This window comes from Rhinichthys klamathensis, unplaced genomic scaffold, assembly GCF_029890125.1.
Source record: "Rhinichthys klamathensis goyatoka isolate OS25496 unplaced genomic scaffold, OSU_Roscu_1.1 h1tg000004l_1, whole genome shotgun sequence".
Classification (NCBI taxonomy): domain Eukaryota; kingdom Metazoa; phylum Chordata; class Actinopteri; order Cypriniformes; family Leuciscidae; genus Rhinichthys; species Rhinichthys klamathensis.
In genome coordinates, this window is record NW_026606557.1 from 1,461,550 (window position 1) to 1,484,591 (window position 23,042).

General features: G+C 39.6%; 3 protein-coding genes across 4 annotated transcripts in view; all 3 read left to right on the forward strand.

The window, feature by feature from the left end:
- alyref (Aly/REF export factor) overlaps positions 1 to 2,624 on the forward strand; it is a 5,282-nt gene extending 2,658 nt beyond the window's left edge. The window contains exons 4-7 of one of the 2 annotated variants that reach the window (XM_056250907.1): positions 667 to 733; positions 824 to 836; positions 948 to 1,019; positions 2,316 to 2,624. In XM_056250907.1, the coding sequence (XP_056106882.1) occupies positions 667 to 733; positions 824 to 836; positions 948 to 1,019; positions 2,316 to 2,330 (167 nt within the window). In that variant the 3' untranslated portion in view covers positions 2,331 to 2,624. Of the gene's footprint in view, positions 1 to 666; positions 734 to 823; positions 1,020 to 2,315 lie in introns of both variants that reach the window. The other variant, XM_056250897.1, reaches the window with a different exon arrangement.
- The window catches only part of mcrip1 (MAPK regulated corepressor interacting protein 1), an 18,254-nt gene extending 12,104 nt beyond the window's left edge, over positions 1 to 6,150 (forward strand). Inside the window, exon 6 of the mRNA XM_056250974.1 lies at positions 6,141 to 6,150. The gene's annotated coding sequence lies outside the window, so the exon portion shown is untranslated. The remainder of the gene's footprint in view (positions 1 to 6,140) is intronic.
- Positions 3,637 to 23,042, forward strand: part of arhgdia (Rho GDP dissociation inhibitor (GDI) alpha) — a 26,921-nt gene continuing 7,515 nt past the window's right edge. Inside the window, exons 1-2 of the mRNA XM_056250935.1 lie at positions 3,637 to 3,793; positions 21,992 to 22,187. Coding sequence (XP_056106910.1) covers positions 22,001 to 22,187 — 187 coding nt within the window. The 5' untranslated portion in view covers positions 3,637 to 3,793; positions 21,992 to 22,000. The remainder of the gene's footprint in view (positions 3,794 to 21,991; positions 22,188 to 23,042) is intronic.

Sequence of the window (23,042 nt, forward strand, 5' to 3'; positions counted from 1 at the left end):
TGCTAAGTTGTTTTGTTCTTCGCTTTGGGGTGAAGTTTGAAATACCTTTGCTTATGCTGTTAGCGAACACCCTGATGCCGTCCGCACTGCTGAGGGCGGCGTTCAAATGTATGTAAATGTGCTGCGCACTTTCCTCTCAATAACAAAATAAACATGCAGCAAACATGACAGTGAGGAGAAAACGGCAGTTAAAGGGATAACTCACCCAAAAATGATCCCTTAATTTACTCGCCTCTCAAGCCATCCTAAGTGTATGACTTTATTCTTTCAGCTAAACACAATTTATTAAACTGTATAAGACAGGTATATTAAAAAAAATATCCTGGCTTTTCCGAGCTTTATAATGGGAGTGAATGGTACCTTAGATTTTGAGGCCCAACAAAGTGCATCCATTTAAAGTAATCCATAATTAAAGTCCTTCTGAAGCAATGTGTGTACGAATCCATATTTATAACTTCGTAAACCCTAATCACTGGCTTCTGGTAACCGTATACAAACTTTTTGACGTGATTTTTGCTCAAATCAAACAAACTTTTGGGACGTCATTAAGTATATCGGAGCCTTTAGAAGGGAGTCCTTATCCAATAATCTTGAGTCGTGGGAAAGCCTGTTCAATTGATTGTGAGTTTGGCAGCAGTTTTCAGTGGTGTATGCTCTCTCTTTCAGGTCGCCCAATGAACATCCAGCTTGTTACATCACAGATTGATGCACAGAGGCGGACTCCGATGCAGGGGTAAGGATGATAAACAAAGGGTGGTTTAGTCTCTTGCCTTGTATTTTCTAATGTTCCCTGTGACTGAATTTCTTCTCTCCTCCCCAACAGTCTCAACCGTGGAGGTGGCGGCATGAACAGAAACCGAATCGGAAGCTTCGGCACACAGAAAGGTCGCGGGGGACGTGGAGGCGGCGGCGGTGGAGGGTCCAGAGGTCGCGGGCGAGGGGGTCGTGGCGGCGGCGGCAGCAAACAGCAGCTCTCCGCGGAAGAGCTCGACGCCCAGCTAGATGCCTACAATGCCAGGGTGCGTTCAGAGAGGCTTTTAAATCAGGGTTCCCACGGGTCCTTCAAATTCTTGAATATTTGGAAACTTTGAAAAAAAATTCAAGACCCTGGAAAGTGCTTTAAATTTATTTTGTGCAAGAAGTTTTCTGGTAAAAATGTCAAATCCTCTCCGGCCTGCTAATGTGTTTCGCCAACACTTAATGGCTTATGCACACTAGCTTGCTTGGTTTACGCTAGTTACGTGCATGTACGCGTTACGTTAAAGGGATACTCCACTTTTTTGGAAATAGGCTCATTTTACAACTCCCCCAGAGTTAAACTGTTGAGTTTTACCGTTTTTTTTTTATCCATTCAGCCGATCTCCGGTTCTGGCGGTACCACTTTTAGCATAGCTTAGCATACATCATTGAAGTGGACTAATGCTAAAATGCTAAAGACAAGCATTTCTCAAAAAAAAAATGACCAAAGAGTTTCGATATTTTTCCTATTTAAAACTTGACTCTTCTGTTGTTACATCGTGCACTAAGACCGAAGGAAAATGTAAAGTTGCGATTTTCTAGGCGGATATGGCTAGGAACTATACTCTCATTCCTGCGTAATAATCAAGAAACTTTACTGCCGTACCATGAGAGCAGCAGGCGTAGTGATATGACGCAGCGCCTGAAAATAGTCCCCAGCTGCGTCATATCATTACGCCTGCTGCACTCATGGTACGGCAGTAAAGTTTCTTGATTATTACGCAGGAATGAGAGTATAGTTCCTAGCCATATCAGCCTAGAAAATCGCAACTCTACATTTTCCGTCGGTCTTAGTGCACGATGTAACAACAGAAGAGTCAAGTTTTAAATAGGAAAAATATCGAAACTCTTTGGTCATTTTTTTTTTTTGAGAAATGCTAATGGTCTTGTCCACTTCAATGATGTATGCTAAGCTATGCTAAAAGTGGTACCGCCAGAACCGGAGATCGGCTGAATGGATTCAAAAACGGTAAAACTCAACAACTCAACAGTTTAACTCTGGGGGAGTTGTAAAATGAGGCTATTTCCAAAAAAAAGTGGAGTATCCCTTTAAGTGTTTCCGGCGTGAGGTACTTTGTGTTGTGCGTTGCCATGACGTTCACACTACTACGATGGTACCTCGGCGTTTGTTGGACATTACTAATGTGTCCCCACATTAAGTCTTTGGATTTGATGGTATTGGGCCTGGAATGCCCTTGAATTTGAAGTTAGTCAAGGTGTGTGAACCCTGTAAAATGTGCCTTTTTTACGTCTCATCTGGTACTAATCTCCTTTTGCTTTCTTTGCTCCTCTGACAGATGGATACCAGCTAAATACCAGCACCTCGAGCTGCGTTCCCGCTGTTCCGACATGGGAAGAGTGGTCATCGTTGTAATAGCTTTGAACATGCCGGATGTTTTACACGTCTTCAGAAGTGATTTAAATGTGTAACAGACTTTCTCCTTTTAAAATGCTTGTGTTTTTTACCTACTTTGTTTTATTTTTGTTTTCAATTTTTCTTTTTCTGAGAAAACCTGGTTGGACTGTAGGATTTTAAGGGATGTTATCTTTAACTATCCTTGTGTAGATCATTGAAATAAAAAAACCTGCAGTATTTAGTAACCACATGATGTCTCTGCTTTCTCCATGCGCACATTTTGCACTTAATCACGATAGAGAATTGCGAACACTAGTCAATCATACGTTTATGCAGCTTTGAGGTGTGTAAGTGAATTGACAAAACGCACTACTCCTGCCTTCCACTAGATGTCTACATCTCTATCTTTTGCCTTTATGATTAGTGTAACGATGCTTTTGTAAGAGTTAAACGAGTTTTAATGGGTATTGTAAACCCTTGTTTTGGTCTAAATGTCAGTTGCTACACAAATTAATGGCAAGAAGCCTTAAGAACATTTGTCTTTTACAAATGCAGTGATTAATAACAGGTTATTTGTAAGTATTGCAGTTAGATCTGTTTTTAGTCACATGCTCTGCTGTTCATGAAATGTAAGAACTAGTCACATTAATGATTCATACAGGTTTCTGATTGGCTACAAGGAGTAATGTATGAAATGCTACCAACTAATCTAATACCAGTATGAAGTGTAAAATATCTCAAGTTGAAGCTTGTTTTGGTCGTTTTATGGAGAGCTTGGTTAATCAGGCAAATAAGAGAATATTAACTACCACTTTTTATTGAACAAATGTGTCATTGCATGATGTATACACGTTTATAAATGTGATTCGAGAACATAGACACTAGTGGTTTATGTGTTTACAAGTTTGAGATCGCCTCCTAGCGAATTCTCGAAACGGATATGACGTAAAGCCTCGTAAACTGAGATCACGTGACTGGCAGTTTGATTCATGGTTTGATTCGCGCTCTGCAAGGTTCAAAACAAATGATTCGAATCTTCACAAATGATTCGAATCTTCACGAATCAGTGATTCGAACGCGCCAGTGAGCAGATCAGTAATGTTTACGTTAATATAATAGCGATATTAGATAGATGTATGACACGACAAGCATTTAAATGCACACAAACTAAAACGTGGCACCTTAAAAAACAGGCTGCTATTGTATTAATCTCCACGAATTAATCCCCACCACTTTGTTTCGTTTGAGCTCGAAAAGAACGAGGGTGTCGTTGCGCATGCGCAGAAAGCGTCAGGCGCGTGACGGTATTCCCGGAAGTGTGTCGCTCTGGCTGGCATCGCCGCCGCTCCCTCATCGCGCCATTGAGAAGTCAGGGAAGCTTTCTCTAACCTATAAACTCGCAGTACCCGCAGGTCCACGGTAAGTTTTCACAACAGAAACACCACGAAGATCTCATATGACACTCTCGGAAAGGGACACGACCTCGTTTTGGCTTGCGTTGACATTTTTTCCCGGTAGTTTTGCATCTTTCGTAGCTCGGTAGCAACGGCAGGTTGACACAAGACAGCAAATTGAAACATGCATTTCCTTCCTGCTCCACAAACTACATCCACAGCCCGTTATAAAGATGGTCAATGCGAAATTAAGCATGCATTTAATGTCACGGGTCAGACTGGAGGGGTTTGTGTTCTCCAGTTTCGTTTTGATAACCCAGTTTTGTCTGAATTGGTCATCAGGCGTTGTCCGAAAAGCCTGTAGCGGAACATCAAAGTTAACGAGCATTTCCAAGCTCGATATTGAGCCTTTTTCATACAAAATAGAGTCATCTAGAGATTAAACTCTGCGATTGTGTTTCCCAAGAGTCGTGACAGCATGTTTTCTGATATTCATTGTGCTCGGGAAAGTTGCAGTTTAGATCGTCTTTTGAAGTCATCCAGAAATCGAGACATGTCCAAAATATTATTTAAAATCATATTAAAACTGTGTTGTGATATTAGATGTTGACTGAGAATAAAGGGCCAAGAAGTCGAAGGGAAATATTTTCAGAACTTGTTTTGTACTGCGAAATACACATTCACACAATCTTCTGTTTTATTGCATGAATTCGTGATTTGTCAATGGTGTTAGGAGTCTGATTGAAAGCATATTGAACTTTTTATTTATTTATCATTATTTAAAACTTCCTGCCGTTGTAAATAATAGTCGATTAGTAGCTTTAGCTTGCTAGCATGTGGAGGAACTTCCTGGATCACAGATGCAACTTGATATATATAAATATGAGATTCTATCTATATTTTTTCCCTTAGGCATAATCTGCAAGTACATATATTATGTTGGTTGTAAAACAAATAAATACTGGTAGAAAAACGTTCATCATCATGATTTGCTTTTCTTTTTTTTTGTTTTTCCTGTGTAAATCCCGGTTAATTGAATCGCGGCTGGCAGCGGGTGTTAGCTAAATCCACCTGAATCTGACGCTAAGTAAGTGCGAGGTGGAGATTAACGCAATCTTTGCCTGAGCACAGATTAAATGTTAGGAAGCATTTGCACACATAACCCTGTCTTGTGTTTTCAAAGAGACTCCTGGCTGACTTCATTAACAAAAGAAACCCCCTGAATATAATCAAAGCTAATTTCCTTCCTGTCTAGCGTGAGCGGCGCGTTGTGTTTTCTAGTTCCTTCTTTTTTTTTTTTTTGTCTTACGCGAGTTTACGATTCTTGAAGAACTGGCGTATCATGAATATTAAGTGCGTAAGGTGACGTTCGCCGCTGATTGGCCGAAAGGCGGAGACAGCCGACGAATGAGCGAATTCTACTGTAACGAAGGCGTGGTTTTTAAACATTAATGAGGTCACGTGACTGGACGCATCCGCGCGTTTCAAGGATACGTCGGCAGGGTAAAATTAATATTCATGAGCTCAGCCGTTGCTGTAGTATCCGTAATTTTGGCAGGGCGGTGTCTGCAGGCCTCCTCAGTGTTTAAACTTAGTCCTTAAAGTGTGTTGAGCAGCCATTTGGGTTATTATACAGTGTTTGTAACAAAGGTTACATTCGTACAATCTGTGTATTTTGTTCAAAGCTGGCCTCACATGCCATCTTTAAAAACGAAAGGACTGTTTGAAAGCGTTGAACGTTGATAGTATTGCACATGTTGCCTGAATAATGGTGTCTTTGTCTATACTGAAATTCAGTTTACTTTTAAGGTTTTATTTAAGGTTAAATTACAGACTAAAGAGATGTTTAATGTGTGCTCCTGTCCACCAGCTTTTTGGTCTTTTATCGTCATTAAAAAAATGAAATATTGACGTGAAATGAGGGGGTTTTCAGTGTCCTATATATATACACGTGACCACAATTCAATATTTCAGCTCTGTCAGGGGAAACGGAAGGGAAAGTAGGTTTCCAAATTAATTTATTATGTTTAACAGTTTGACAACTTCTGTGCGTTTACCTTCTTTATGGTTTATTATGTCCAAAATGTGTCTATGTACTACACTCTGAATGATTCCCCCCCCCCCCCCAAAGACGAGTGCATATACAGGAATATGTACAATAACAAACAGACATGATCTGTCAGTGTGTTTTGTTAATGTCATTGTCTGGTTTTGTGTGGTTCGGCCGATTGAATGAATAATAGATCTTTATTCCTTTATGAAGTCTTTCAGGCTGACAGAGCAGCAGCGAGAGACAGACATCAGAGAGATGTGTGAAGCCACATGAAGGTCAGGCCTGATGGGCCATCTCTGATGTGACCCCCTCCCGTGGCTCTTCTGCCGTTTATTGACCCCTGTAAAGCTGTACAGCTGGGCAATAAAAAGTTATAGCTTGATTTATTTATTTTTTTCAGTGTAGTAGATACAGGGGTTGGAAAATGAAACGGAAACACCTGGTTTAGACCACAATAATTTATTAGTATGGTGTTGTTGGGCCTCCTTTTGCGGCCAATTCAGGATCCGTATTGACAGATACTAGTCCTTCAGTGGGATTTTGAGCCGTTCCTCTTCCAGAACAGCGGCCAGGTCACTGTGTGTGTGTGTGTGACTCGCTCTTCCGAAAAGATCTTCCTCAAAATGTGCATTTCTAAGAGACAAAACATGTAAAGTTATTAATAATATCGCAGCCTGCACTGCAAACCGTGCTGAAGATACACATAAACAAAGTCAGGCAACGCACGCCTGTTTCAAACAATAATCACACGTTAGCATGTGAACAAATTGATTTTTCTATTAAGATTCATCTGTTTATTTAGTTTGTGTTTGTCATGTTCCGGCAACAAAGAAGAGTTTATAAAAACTAAAAAAAACAACGGTCTGGTTTCTACAACGTTCACTTAGGAACACAAATCTGCCTTTAGATTTGAAAGAAATAAAGATTTGATGTTATTCTGGTAATTATTTATATTGACTGATATACAATTTTTTTTATCGTGATCATTTCTTTGGCCATTTCGCCCTATTATCAATAAGAAAAATGGAAGCCAATAACTATTACGTATATAATAACTGACAGGCGAGATGCAGTACACGCGATCATGTTATCTTGCTTTCGGAGGCGGATGCTGCTGCTGTTTGGGAACGCAGTCGTGAGAGACACTTCGGGAAGTAACACTGAACCTCTTGACGACAGACTTTGCTCAGGCAGTTTATTCGGTAAATGTGTTTCCATCATAGTTTCCGTGCATGTTTTCTAATCGGAGAGAAGTTTATCCGACTTAATTGAGCGCATAAGGCTTTTAGAATTAATGCACATTTTGGTGTTTCCATCCACGTTTTTTTTTTATCCCATATCCCAAAATGCGCATAAAAATAGGTGGACAGTGAAGGTGGACTCATCAGAGAACAATACGTTTCATATTGTCCACAGCCCAAAATCTGCACTGTTGACTCAAACGAAACCAACATTTGACATTGGCACGGGTGACCCAAAGGTGTGGCTATAGCAGCCGGATCATGAATATTGACCCTGGAGCTTCCCGACTAACAGTTTAGGTGGAAACGGGACAGTCGAGGTGCGCATTTAATTCTGCAGTGAGTTGGCCAGCTGTGCTTCTGTGTTTTTTTGGATACAATCCGGGTTATTATCCAGAGATCTCTTTCAGACAGCTTCCTCTCCTGTCGACAGTTGCTACTGTTGGATGTGATTAGTCCGTGTGGTGGTATGCTGACATTACCCTGGATAACATAACTCCCGATAAACCACAAAGACCTGCTGTCCTGGTCACAGATGACCACCAACCTGAACTCTGATACGTCTCCATTTGTGTTCTGCAGATTGCAATATTTTATGACCAGCTGTGCTATTGCTCTGCTAATTCAACATTCACACTATCCTCTTACTGATGGCATGTAAAATCAGTGCAGATTGGCCACCAGACGCACATATACACTCGCCGGCCACTTTATTAGGTACCCCATGCTAGTAACGGGTTGGACCCCCTTTTGCCTTCAGAACTGCCTCAATTCTTCATGGCATAGATTCAACAAGGTGCTGGAAGCATTCCTCAGGGAGTTTGGTCCATATTGACATGATGGCATCACACAGTTGCCGCAGATTTGTCGGCTGCACATCCATGATGCGAATCTCCCGTTCCACCACATCCCAAAGATGCTCTATTGGGTTGAGATCTGGTGACTGTGGAGGCCATTTTAGTACAGTGAAGTCATTGTCATGTTCAAGAAACCAATTTGAAATGATTAGAGCTTTGTGACATGGTGGAAGTAGCCATCAGAGGATGGGTACATGGTGGCCATAAAGGGATGGACATGGTCAGAAACAATGCTCAGGTAGGCCGTGGCATTTAAACGATGCCCAATTGGCACTAAGGGGCCTAAAGTGTGCCAGGAAAACACCCCCCACACCATTACACCACCACCACCAGCCTGCACAGTGGTAACAAGGCATGATGGTTCCATGTTCTCATTCTGTTTACGCCAAATTCTGACTCTAACATCTGAATGTCTCAACAGAAATCGAGACTCATCAGACCAGGCAACATTTTTCCAGTCTTCAACTGTTCAATTTTGGTGAGCTCTTGCAAATTGTAGCCTCTTTTTCCTATTTGTAGTGGAGATGAGTGGTACCCGGTGGAGTCCTCTGCTGTTGTAGCCCATCCGCCTCAAGGTTGTGCGTGTTGTGGCTTCACAAATGCTTTGCTGCATACCTCGGTTGTAACGAGTGGTTATTTCAGTCACTGTTGCCCTTCTATCAGCTCGAACCAGTCTGGCCATTCTCCTCTGACCTCTGGCATCAACAAGGCATTTCCGGCCACAGAACTGCCGCTCACTGGATGTTTTTTCTTTTTCGGACCATTCTCTGTAAACCCTAGAGATGGTTGTGCGTGAAAATCCCAGTAGATTAGCAGTTTCTGAAATACTCAGACCAGCCCTTCTGGCACCAACAATCATGCCACGTTCAAAGTCACTCAAATCACCTTTCTTCCCCATACTGATGCTCGGTTTGAACTGCAGGAGATTGTCTTGACCATGTCTACATGCCTAAATGCACTGAGTTGCCGCCATGTGATTGGCTGCTTAGAAATTAAGTGTTAACGAGCAGTTGGACAGGTGTACCTAATAAAGTGGCCGGTGAGTGTATATATATATATATATAGGACAGGAGTTGATCCTCCAACACTATACTGGCCAGTGTTTCAGCTTCATTGTCCAACCCCTGAATGTAGGCCTGCAAATATTACGCTGCCTTCACACCGAACGCGCGAATTGAAGAACGTCAAATTTGCTTCTATCGCGTCTAATTGGAAGCTTGAACATTTTGAATCCACTCGCGCGCCCAAAGCGAATTGGACGCGTGTATAAAACGAGCGTTCGAAGCGAAATAGACGTGCGTTCGAGGCCAGGTCCACCACAACATGCACATTTATTAAGTTTATACCTTTTTGAGTCACTAACTTTTTCAAATGGCAGGTTTTCCACGTTAGTAGGCTATATAAGGTAAAATGATAAAACCATACATTGTTAGTAGTCCTATTATTAATATAACATGGTAAACACTCCCATATTTGGAAATGTATGACTGCAAGTGTTCAGTGTCACATTCGTAGTTAACAGCTGAACAATGTCATTCCTCCTTTGATGTCCTGAATAATTCTATAGATCTGTGCCATTTCTTTGTTCAGGTTAGTCTTTTGTCCAGATGCTCGATTCGCTGTCAGTGTGAACGTAGCATAAAGAGCTGCACGTTTCCTGGTAAATTAGGAAAAACATTTTTTGTTTGTTTCAAACCGAGATCACGATTCTCCCTTGATTCTGATCAGACAACTAAACAAAACATGTAATTTACTAGAGGTTCTGACAAATGATAATTGCTGCAGTCAATTTAAAATGTTTAATTTGAATGAATTATAAAAAAAATAGAGTTGAAAATGATTCAATGACTCACTCATAAAGACTTCATGTGTTTCATCACTGGATGAATCAGCGTTTCTGAATGAATCTCTTGAATCAATTATTCATTTTTAACAGTCACTCGTCGCCACCTACTGGTGTAACAATGGCATTCATATAATTGTTATTTGAAGCGCTGAGTTACTTTTAAAAGTTGATTCGCTCGGTTTTGATCGCTGCCGTGTTTATATCCGAGCTATAAACGTATATCCCAGTACTTCTGTGATATGAGTTATTGTACAGTATTGTAATAGCGATACTGTGTGTGTGTGTCAGCGCCAACACACATCTGAATGTTCGCTGTGATCGTACTTGACGGTTTAATAGACCGAGCCGAATCGCTGTCATTTAGGGATAAGATCGAGTGGGTGTTTGAATTGAGAGAGCAAATTGTTTTTGATACATCGTGCAGCTCTGCTTAATATATTTCTATACATTTGTTCTGAAACTAATTAACAGGGTGACTTTATTTCTTCAATTCATCTCAAACAAACAGCCATTGTAGCCAATTAGATTTAATTCAATTCTTTTAATGTTTGTCCTAAAAAAGTTGGTTCACTTAAGTAGCTAACTCAAATAAAAATATATAGTCATAGGCCTATTTATTCATATGATTTAATATAACAATGCACAGTACTAAACTGCAATATTTACATTTTATATTACAAGTTTGATTTCACAGAATGTCAGAGTAAAATGCAAACGGATGTGTTGCACTCGCAGCTTTGCTGTAGGACGGGCTTGTATAGTTGGGGATTAGCGTAAATGCAGCGTTTTTCTAGTTTTTACTACAGTAAACAATACGAATATACCGGTGGTAGACCTATTTAAAAGTGAACGAAAGGAAGAAATGTTTATAATCAGTCCTCTGTAAAAATGAGTGAATATTTAGCCTAAGAAAAGAAACTTGAGATTCCATGTCCAGTGGAGCAACTCATGGAAAATTGTTAAATATGTGTAAAATCGTGCGACGAGATTGCGAAACAAAATACAAATCCAACAAATGGCTTTATTTATGGGCTCATGTATAGCCTAACTCTCTCTTTTGGCACCAATCCAAATGTTTCCATGGTTGCTATGTAATATTTAATAGTCATAATATCCATTTAAAAGCATTTATCTACAAAAAAATGTTTTGGCACAGCTCTATTAATTTTGTTTTTTTCCCCTGTGTTATTAATAATTGTGGAATTTCGCTGATATCAAAATGTTGGTATCGTAATAAACTACACAGCGCTGGGAGATCCAGTGAGAAAGTGTTTGAATTCGCCACAGTATTAATAACATCGCTGCGAGATCAAGTGTGAAGCGTTCAAATTCAGCGCAGGATTCTCTGTTATAAACCATTTCGGATCAAAAAGCACTGATGTGGAAACCAGGAGAAACATTGTACCATGAACTAACAAGTTATAGAAGGCTTTTTAGTCCACAAATCTCCCAACATTCACCATGGATTTAATGTATTTTAAGTTTAAGGACTTTCAACTGCTTCACATTTTTTCCAGCTCTTCAAAGCCAATTTATTATCCAAAATGTTATTTTTAATGTGATGATCAGAACTAATTTGCACATTTTAGTGTTTTTTATAAATGAATTAGGCAATATCTGCATCTCAACTCAAGCTCAGCTCAAAGCTACTGTCAATTGTGCATTTCTAAGAAATAAACTTAGTTCTGCACGTATTATTAATGCAAAATAATAGTAATTATCCCCCCACCCCCAGAACTAGCAAATCAGGCCGCCATCGGTAAACATGTTAGTCTGGAGCCCTGCATAACCTCGTTTTCCTTTACAAATGTGAAGTTTAATTCAAGCGTAGTGATTAGTATTTGGCTGGTCGCATAATCTCGACATGTTAGCATCTGAGGAAACCCACTCCATGTACAATACAATTGTAAAAAAAAAAAGTGCTGTTTGTTTCTTTGGTTTAATTTTTTTTAAATCCCCCCTGTAGTCAATAATTGTATCCCTCAAAACTCATCTTTGATAACCAAAATGTCATATTTAAACTTTTTTTTTTTCCCTTGAAACAAAAATGTCTTCATGCTTTAAAATAGCATGAATGTAACTCTACACCCTTGCCTCATTAATTATCCACGGTTCTATGAATATGCAAATGAGCCCCGCCTCCACTCACTCACTCAGCTCAGAGATCCACTGGTTGACGATGACGCGTTGACCTGATTGGTTACAAGATAGTTTGTGACGTCAGAAACACCAGCGATTTCAAACCGTGTTTTTGAGACTGTCTTTGGTTCACTGCAGTTTTAAGGAGGAAATACTCAACAATGACTTGTGATTTTACACATGATTTGTCTTAAAAGCACATTAAAAACACCACATATTCATATAAACAACATTAAAAACCTGATATTCACCACAGGGGGACTTTAAAGATAATGAATACTAACCTAAATTATTTGGTAGAAGTCTGGCTCAGGATATTGAAGAAACTTGGCGTAGTTCATGTGTTGTGGCAGTTATTGTAGTTTGGTATATTGAACAGGGTTTCCACCACTACAGTGTGACCTAGCATGTTAATGAGAAGAGCCAGAGCTGGGAGGGGCTTCTTGAAGTGTGATCTATTCCTGTCTTCTCTATCCTCAAGTCTCTTTCTGTCTTCAAGGACCTCAGTCGCTTGCTTCTCAAGCTTTTTTTGCAGTATTAGGTCAATGACACAAAAACAGCCCAATCGCACTGCTCTCCCCTGACACGTCTGACCTTCAACTGAACAAAAGTGCTTCGGGATCCCTAGGGATCGCTCCATGTTTGTTTTCAGTAGAGCCAATCCCGAACTGAAAATCGGCATTAGCAACTGCACTGCTGACCCTCCTCTGGTGCAGGCAGTGTTATTGATTGTGAGGTACGAGGCTCATGGCTGTTGCTGGGGAAGTCTCGTCACAAGCTGGCCAAACCTTAGTGGTGCTGATGAACCTGCAACACACCACTGCCCTGCTCTCACACACGTCTACGCGCTGCTCGACGCGCTACACTTCTCACTGCATCCTTTTAATGGGTCTTATTTGAGTTATACATGATTATGGATTTCCAGCGCACGCTTATCAAATTGTCAGCAAATGAAAGTCGGCATGAATTAGAAGTTGTGATGGTCTTTTCACTATTGAGACTGAGTGAAACGGCTTCTCAAAGGAGAAAAAAAATGTTGGGAGAGACTTGATTTAGTCTATTGGGAATGGATTAGATCGTTGGTTTGTTGTTTATTGCTCATTCAATGTTGAGTTGCTGGAGGGGGAGGGGTTGAAACTTTATTGTCCCACCCCTTATTGTCCCTTTGTTTTAACAAATAAATGATTCAATGAATCCATTTATGAAGATAATCACTTGCTTCATGTGAATATACTAATTTGAACGAATGAATTAGCCATTTAAATGGATCAGTTGAATGAATGATTCAATGACACGCTCATTAAAACAGTGTCAGATTGGCACCAAGTCTTGGCAGTTTTAGTTTCGTATTTAAAGTATCATTTCATTAAAACAAACATATGTATATATTCACTGTTCTAAATATTATTTTTAAAACGATCTCATAGCATTATTAGCTAATTGGATTGTGATTGCAGTGTAAATGCATCTAAATGCTGCTTCAGATGCAGCTTCTGTTCCTCTTATACAGTACACAAATAGTTTTTGGGATTTTGTTGATACTGATTTAATTTGAATCGTAGCAGTCTGTCTTAATATTGAAATAGTATATTATGATGTCAAAATTGGTGTAAGAATTTGACAAAACATGATGCTTTGATGCATGATGCCAATAATAAGGTTGGAAAAAACGGCCCTTATAAAAGTAGAAATGCCATTGGAAATTAATTTAAGGTGACATCACCCTTTAACGAAAAGGTTAATTTCTGTCACTGCTGTGAACTAACCAACCACAGCACAGAATATGAAGAATGGCAAAAGCTTTTGGGAGTCAGGCCTAAGCCAGTCAAGCTACAAGCACATTACCGTTATCGTCAAAATCCCAATATCGCACACTGCAACATTAAAACATTACACCGTGACCATTTTGATTTCATGGTGACTTTAAGTGAGATTGTTTTAGGGAAGCTACCTTCAAATTGCATCTCTTTTGAGGTCACTTATGTGGGTCCATTATTTCATTAAGAATGTTGCCTTGTGTGTAGGAAATTCAGAGCAAAGGCCAATCGGAAAGTAATGGCTTGTTTATGAAGTATTCCCAGAGTTCCAGGGTGAGGCGGGGATATGAACAAAGTTCCTCTTGTTTACTTTGGAATTTTCCAGACTATCCTCCGAATGTGTCACTTCGACATGTGTTAAGACCCCATGAAATCTAAATTAAGAGTTCGGTGGCTTTTAGTTCTTCCAAAAAGGGAATTATAAATATAATCTTTAGCAGATATCCATATTTACAATTAGTCGTTCTCTTCTAGGATAGAGACTATATTGATGACTCATATGGGTGTATCCGTATCCCATCAAATATTCCCTATAACGACATTGTACCACCATCTAAAACCAACTGACACTGACTAGCAGTAACAAGGTTTACAGGAACATTGTCATTCACCCCACGCTGAGGCCTGTGGTGTTTTGGTGTGTGTTCAGAGTGTTTCTTTACTGACTCATCCACTTTAATTAAGTTTAGTCTTCTTGGGTTCGGGCCAAGTACTTGTGGTGCTCTGTTACCCACATTTCCTCCGTTGTGCTGAGCTACACATGACTCGACGGTGGGGATAATTGTTGTTCCTGCACACCGTGGCTGTTTGGGCCCAATTCATCTTCCTTTAAGACTGATGGGGTAAAACGTCTGTTTCCTTTTTACTTGACCCCACTTTTGTTTTGTGCTTGTCCCTGTGGATTTTCTGCCTTGTCATCTATCCTTGCGACACAGATTTCAGTTCACTTTTACTTTAAATCTGTCACAATGGCTACATATACATGTAACCAAATAATCCATTAGAGAATGCGGCGGCCACGGGATGTGTTACCGTTGTGGTGAGGTTTGGGGTAACTTATTTTTCTGTGCAGTGTTGTGGTCTGTTGTTTGCTGGAGAAATCGTCCCCTTGGAATTATAAGGTTCTATCTGACATTTTTGTCAAAATTTAGTTATTCACATATTCTTATTCTTTACATTATGTGATGTTGTTTTTTAAGTTGTGTACATTTTGGAACTTTTTATTTCGAAAATAAACTAAATGCTCAGAACGCAGATAGAACCTTATAATTCCAAGGGGACGAAATGTTTCAAATGAAGAGCCAGTCTTTTTCCCTTTCTTTGTCTTGTCTGGAGCGCTGTCAACAAAGTGAAAAATAGTTATGTCTGGAAAACCAAGCAGCATCTAGTGAGAGTCTCACTTTCCCTTTCCCAGCGGATTAGACCTACTGTTTAATTAACACAAGTGCTCTCCATAGCTACAGTCTCCTGGCTGTAAGATCGCCTTACGTAACAATATTATTACCCAGAGCTAGAGGCTTCTGTTTTAGGCATTACAATAGTTTACTTTGACAGTTCACATGTAACAATGTTTATTTGGCTGTATCAACACTATTTTTTTTTTGCTGGACGTCACATGCCAGCCAAGCTACTGCACTTGAGAAGAATGGGAATGTTTTCAATGGGCGTTGAAGCCCTATTGTTGAACAGCCTCATTTTCTTCCCCATCAAACTATTTATAACATCCGTTTCGAGTAGCTATCTCAATGCAGAATGCATAGCCTAGAGTCACTTCACCATGGACTTCACACGTCTTAAAAACCTAAGGACAACGGAGTCTCTTGAGGAAACTGATTGGGTTTGTCAGGTAAATCCTCTTTACCTGGCACCGCTTGACATCCCACCGCTCTTACCGACACTTCTCCCCTTTAATTAGCACTAATCTTGACTTCATAATCTTGTTAAGTTTAATGGTTGCTCAGTAACGAGCCTAATCTTGGGCTTTGTAACCCTTAGACTAACATGTTAGTCCTGCTCAAGCTTCCCTAGTGATGACACTTCTGGATAATCCCTAATTAGAGTGATTTAAACTAGAGTGAATCGAATGGAAAAGTGGGGGATGCCAACGTCAAATTCAAGCCGTCTCCACTATCAAGTGCGTGAACTTGGCCCTTGACAGCTCACTTTGCCTTGTTTTCATTGACCAGACGCTTTATAAAGTCACCTGCTGTTGTTTCCCTAGGTTATGTAGGCCTACCTGCTGCCTATATAACTGCTACAACCTTGTTAAACGGTTTCGCCGTCATGCTCAGCTGTGTGAAATTACCCAGCGCTCCTTTCTGCGTTTATGAACGTTGAGGCGGCTGCCAAATGGCCAACGGTGTTTGTACTGGTTTACTCTGGCAGCTAAAGTGAGTTCATCTGGGCATAAATGCTTACAGCTGAGCTGGACCTTGTTTTCATGTTTTGCTGATTCTTCAGCAGAAACAGATTGTATTTCGTTGGTCTTAATTGACTTCTGCCAGCTCCAGAAAGGGACATGAGCTGCTTTTCATTATGCACGGGTGTTTTTCTGTTCTGCTTCGCTCGGCCTGTTTAGCTTCTCGACTAGGGAGGTCAGTAATTATTATGACAACAGTGAGTGTTTAATGAAAACTATCACTGAATCTATAAATTGTAAACGTTAATATCATATCATGTAATACCATGTCAACCAGACAGAGTTCAACAGAAAAGATGTACAGTGAAATAATTCTAACAGAAATGTACTCAAGTTAACAATCCCACATTTAAACCACCCTCAAAAGTGCAATTTTCCCCCAAATATACTCAAGCATAAAAAAAATCGTGATTTTAACGGTAAAAGACTGTAAAAATGCTACAGTGAAGAAACGTTAATTGGTTAACAGAAAGTTTCCTTACTATATACGGTAAATAACTGTGATAGATCTGATGGTACATTTAATGTAATTTTACTGTAAAATACTGTTAAATTGACAGTTTTTGAAAGTGAAAAAGAATAACTTATTGTATGTGAAAAATCGTAAATTGACATTCCCACAATTCCCTCCGTGATTTTATGTATTTTTGTTGGAATAACTGTTTCTTCATAGTTTTCTTAGTTTTTTTTTTAATCAGTTATGCACATTAGGGTTTTTGTTAACTTTAATGTTATTAAATGAATGTTTATTGCATTTTTAAAATTTCATGTGTGTTACCATGATGGTGTTTAATGTTTGTGGGAATCACTGTGCAGCTTTTATATATTAGTATTAACTTTATTGTGGAAGAGCTGCTTGTGGAGAGCTTTGATTGATCATGTGACTCATCACTGCTGTGATTGTTGGTTGTCAGTGTATTACAATGGTTCAAAACAGATATTAATACTTCAATTGGTCGGTAAATTAGCATTATATCAGATAATGAAATACGGTTTATTACTGTAAATTGTAAGTTTAGTCTGTAAAACCAATAACGTTGCTACCGTATTTTTGACGGTAAAGTTCTGGCAACCACAGCTGCCGGTTTTTTACTGTAAAAATTACGGTTTATTTTTTTACAGTGAATGTACATTGTTACTACCCACCTCTGCATGTGAATATTTCTGCCTCATACGACGATCAGAATCCCCATCGGATCACGATTTGAAGTTATTTCAAACACTCGCTGGTGTCTGAAAGTGAGTTTAGAGCTGAATTCGGTTTAAATGTCTCTAACCCTTAAAAACCGATACAGTCGCCCGCGGCTAAAAATAACTATTGTGCTTAAATGTTTAATAACTTTTGAACCGCTAATCGAATATGTATGCTTTAAAAAGTCTTGTAAAGAGGAGATTCAGTTTGTCGCCTTTGGACATTCAGACGCTCCAGTCCGTAGTGAACATGATTGCGTCATCAAGTTTGGATCAGCATTGATCCGTCAAAGAAACCCTGAAACCCTTTGTTCCTCTGAGCCAAACAGGAATGATTATTGATGTCTAGGCCCTCCCCCGGCCCAAGATTAGTTGAAACTACCATCTACTCAACCAATAAACATTGGTTTTGGTCCGACAGTGGAAACACGGCTAATCATTTCAACTGCATCTGGGCCAAATTTTGTGTTGATAATCTCAAAGCAATCAAAAATATGGGATTTGGAACCACCTTTTATCAAGTCCAAAAACCTCTCTAAACAAGTGATCTAACTGAACATAAGAACTACTTGCATGTGTAAAAGCATAAAAGTATTTATAATCATAAGTAACAAGTAATAAAATCTTGGTGGATGAGTTATCCAGAGTCCAGCGCTCTTTCATTTTTGTGCTCCTATTCTGTGGCGCAAGGTAAATCAAGACCTGTCAATCTAAACGATCTACCCAATCCAAGCGCGATCCATCTGTATAACAGTGTCCGATTGGTCTCAACTTTTCTATCGATTATTTTCCGATTATTCCACCACCAAAATGGCGACTACTCAAAACCGTTTCACCCCTACATCAAACTCGTTTACTTCCAGAAATCAAGGAAAGCAGTTTTTCTCAATGTCCTCTTCAGCATGCCCACTTTTAGAGCTTCATACACACCTGAACCAGATAATCAAGCTCTTCAAGGATCACTAGAAATGTCAAGTCAGATCAGTTGAAGCCACACCGCAATGAAGGTGGCCCTCCAAGAGCAGGAATGGACACGCCTAGTTTAGGCCCAATGGGAACATGACCAACCCATCATGTGTCTCTCGCTTCTGATCCTAAACTTGAAAAGCTAGCCGCTGGATCAGCGTGCCAGAGCTTGCTGATGGAGAACCGGCCTATCTCCCTGTCAGAAGTGTGAAGAGGCCCAGAATGGAAAAAAGCTGTGCAGTGTTATCTGAATTCCTGTCTGACCGTGGCCAAAACCATCCACGGCCAAAACTGAGACTGTTTTCACAAGGCAAAGATGACTTTGAAGATTATCCTAGAATGTTACGCTCTTTTATTGATTACATTGTATAATTTTCCATATTAATGATAGAGCAGAAAACAGTTTTGTTGGTTTTCGTGGCTCAAGCACATTAACCGCTAACCACACTAGATTGTGTGCACCAGTAATGCAGTCCGTTTGTGAGTCTCCCGAAGTGTTACGCAAACAACATCTGCCTTGGATATGCAGGACCTACAGACTGTACTAGTACACCATATGCTGAGAGGATGTTTTTTCTCTGTCCTCCCGGTTCATATCTCACGCGTTTGTTCAAATGAGGTCCTCACTACAACTATTTGTCAGATAAGTTGGCAGATCTTTGTCTGAAACAAGTTGTCTGGTTTATAGAAATTGTTGTGCTGTTGGCGGCCAAGTGAATTTCTCTTCTTGACGACTTTAAGGCCCTTTAAGATAACGCATGTATGTAACTGCGGCTCTCAGTATAAATTCAGCATTATTAGTAGTATTTTAGTCATTATTTAATGTTCATCGCACTACTGATCTATTGTCGCTCACATAAAGCCGCCTCTCAAACAGCTTGCGAGCTTTTTTTTTCGTGGCTTATTTGCGCTTACGGTCAAATACATGCTAAATTATGCCAAAATGCCCGTCTTGCAGAGTATTCAGGTAAATACAGTCAGTTTAGGAATATTAATAGTCGAGAGAAAACGCATGTTGTGTGACCGTATATCGGATCCATGCTCTTAAAGTGACAGCAGCCTCATAAACCTGCTGCTATCTGTCATGATAATCATGTAAAAAAGACTGAGATAATCACTCGCTGCTCTTGACTGAATAACATTTGTAACTTTAATTGTAAGCATTAATCAGTATTTCATTTTTACATTAAAGACTATCAGTGTCATCAGTGCTACTTTAGTTTCTGTAGTACTTCTTACCTGAATACTGCTGTTAGACCCACATGAAAAACTTAAGACCATGTTCATTTCATTTGTCTCTTTATTCTATTGTATTTATTTGTGCTATTGTTCGCAGTTTGTTTATTTGTTATTATTTTATTACTGGCCATTTACTTGTCATGTAAATTAAGTTTATTAAATTTATGATTCGAATTTAAGATATTTATGACCCAAATAAAGCCTCCCTGTTCTGTGTGTAAGCTATTGCAACCGAATTACATAAATGGTCAAAACATTTAGATGATAATAAATTATCTGTAATATGGCGGTATATGGCAGTTTCCCCGTGGTATGGAAAATGCTATCGAATATTGATATTTTTCAAGGTATTATATCGAAATTCCAGTATCGTGACAGTGCTAGTTTCCCCCAAAACTATTAAGCAGCACAACTGTTTTTAACACAGATAATATAATCAGAAATGTTAATTGAGCAGCAAATCAGAAGGATCATGTGACACTGAAGACTGGAGTAATGATGCTGAAAATAAAGTACATTTTAAAATATATTACAGTTCTTTTACATTGTAATTTTTCACAATATTACAGTTTTGAATTAATCAAATAAAACAAATCCTTAGTTTTAATAACATCATGAATGTCAAGCATGCTTGAGTTTGTGTAGTTGACAAAGCCATGGCATTATGATATGTAGAAAATGCAGACTACATATTTAAATAAACATTACAATTTTTTTTTTTTGCGGTTTAATATTCACAGACACTAGTCCATATCACCATTTATTATGGTGTTCAGCCCTACTTTTGATTTATTCATTCAAAATGATGCCAAAATCCAAGACAATCCGCCTTGTACAGTAAATTCCTTTTCTTTATGACTGGATTCTGTGGTTCACATATTCAGCATCACTGAAACGACCCTACAAAACTGAACTTCCTAATAAAACCCTGCTATAAAACTAGAGCTTGCCCTGGATTTGTCAGCAACTTGCCGAAATCACAAGTGCAAAAGACCACAGCGAACCGCGATTACTCTTTTGCAGATGCATCTTCCACGTGTCAGAGGAAGCTGAAAGCGGTTCAGTTCGGTTATGAGTGTGATTTCTGTGTGTTTAGCACGCCAACACCATGTAAGGAAAGGAAAGGCCGCAGTGTGTCGCAGCTCTGCAGAACAGGAAAGCTGCTGTAAAGGTGAAGCCGTCGTATTGTTCGGACTTTAGTGCGCCAGGAGGGAGAGAACACCAGCACTTTCTGTCCAAGCCGACTGCATTGCAGCACGAGCGTTTCCCTGCATTCACTTCTCTGTTTAGCGTACATCTTTGAAAGGCCTCGCTGGGTGAAGAGTCGTAAGGATGTGACATTGACATGGGGATGTAAACCTCCAGACAGCGAGCCAATCAGATGCTAATTCAGGAACTGACTGTCAGAGTCATTTGTCATGAGTAAAGATAACAATCTTTAGAGTCATTAGTTCTGGTTTACGAGTGCATGTTTGTTTTGCACGGACTGGAGTGGATTACAGCGTTTAAAACTACAGTAGTCGACATTTTGAAGTGAATCAAAGAAAGTTGATTCCTAAGTCCTAAGACAAGAACGGGTATTGTTCAAAATTCATGTACAACATTGATGAAAGGTTTTGATCCACTTTAAATGTTGACTACTGTATATACACTAAGAATATTCAAGGTTGGTAAGATATATATATATATATATATATATATAGGAAGAAATTAGTATTTTAATTCAGCAAGGACACTTTATTTTTATGTTTTTAATGTTTCAAAATATTTACATTTCAAATAAATGTTGTTCTTTTGAACTTTATTAATCAAAGAATCATGAAAATGGTAACGTTTCCACAAAAATATGATGCAGCACATCTGTTTCTAACATTGTATAATATTCAGAAATGTTTCTTGTGCAGCAAATCATCATATTAGAGTGATTTCTGAAGGATCTGGAGTAATGATGCTGTAAATTCAGCTTTGATCACAGCAATAAATTACACTTTGAAATATTACAATAGAAAACTTTTAAATTGTAAAATTTTAATGTTTTACTGTATTTTACATGAAATAGATGCAGCCTTGGTGGGCACTTAAATAAAACTCTAGTATTACATAACTTGTATACATTTGAAATAAATTGGGAAATTATATATACCATTTTTTTTAATCGTGAATCAGCCTAAAAATAGGCAACACACACACACACACACACACACACACACACAGCGCTGTGCAGTGTGTTTGAGTCCCTGCAGTAATTGGTTTTGACCACTAATGCAATAGAGCCGAACACAGACGCCCACATTAGGCCTCTTCTAAGGTGAATTCATTTCACATCCATTAATATGATTAACAATTAACACGCTGGAGGAACTGGTCACATGACGTTATGTGGGTCAGATCTCCATCGCTGTGGCACGCGTGTGTGTTTCCTCTCTCCGCTAACCCTGTTGCGGTCTCCCCCCAGCTGTGCATCATGGCCGAGCAGGAGCCCACACCAGAGCAGCTGGCCGCTATCGCAGCGGAGAACGAACAGAGCGAGGCTGTCAACTACAAGCCACCGGCACAGAAGAGCCTTCAGGAGATCCAGGAACTCGACCAGCACGACGAAAGCCTCCGCAAGTACAAGGAGGCGCTGCTGGGCAACTGCAGTGTTGCTGCAGGTGTGTGGCGCTTTCTCCTACACACACATTCTCTCTCTCTCTCTCTCTCTCTCTCTCTCTCTCTCTCTCTCTCTCTCTCTCTCTCTCTCTCTCTCTCTCTCTCTCTCTCTCTCTCTCTCTCTCTCTCTCTCTCTCTCTCTCTCTCGCTCTCTCTCTCTCTCTCGCTCTCTCTCTCTCTCTCTCTCTCTCTCTCTCTCTCTCTCTGGCCTAGTTTGATGAAGGTTTCTATGCGCACACACACACACACACACACACACACACATTGTAGTGTAGCAGGCCCTTTCCCAGAATTCATCACATGGACCTGCTCTTCTTTCAACACGCTTTAATTTTTAGCTTAAATGATTAGTATGTCTTGGCATGCACTACAGGTGTGTGTGTGTGGTTCTGATAAACCCTATGTTATAGGGACAAAATGCCCCCACAAAGATGTCAATACCCTTGTATGGACACATTTTTTGATTTTCTTTTTGAAAATGATGTGAAGGTTTAGGAGAGAGAATATTCAGTTTGTACAGTATAAAAATTAGGGCTGTAGTCAACCAAAGAAATGCTTAGTCGACCAAAGTCCTGTCCTGCGCAACAATTAGTCAAAAAAAAAAAAAGACGCGATGTTTTGCATTTTTTTTAACATTTATTAAACAATTGTCATAGAGCTAGGGGTGTGACGGTTATTATATAACCGTGAGACCGATGGTTATAGTTGAACACCGTCATTAGAACTCTATAACCGCCAAAACAGTGCTATTCAAATATTTTTAAACAAAAAAAATGTATCATAGAGAGTGTTTAAATACTAATATCAGCTTAAGAGGGAAACGGAGGCTGCTACTGCTGGAGATGATTCGGGAGAGG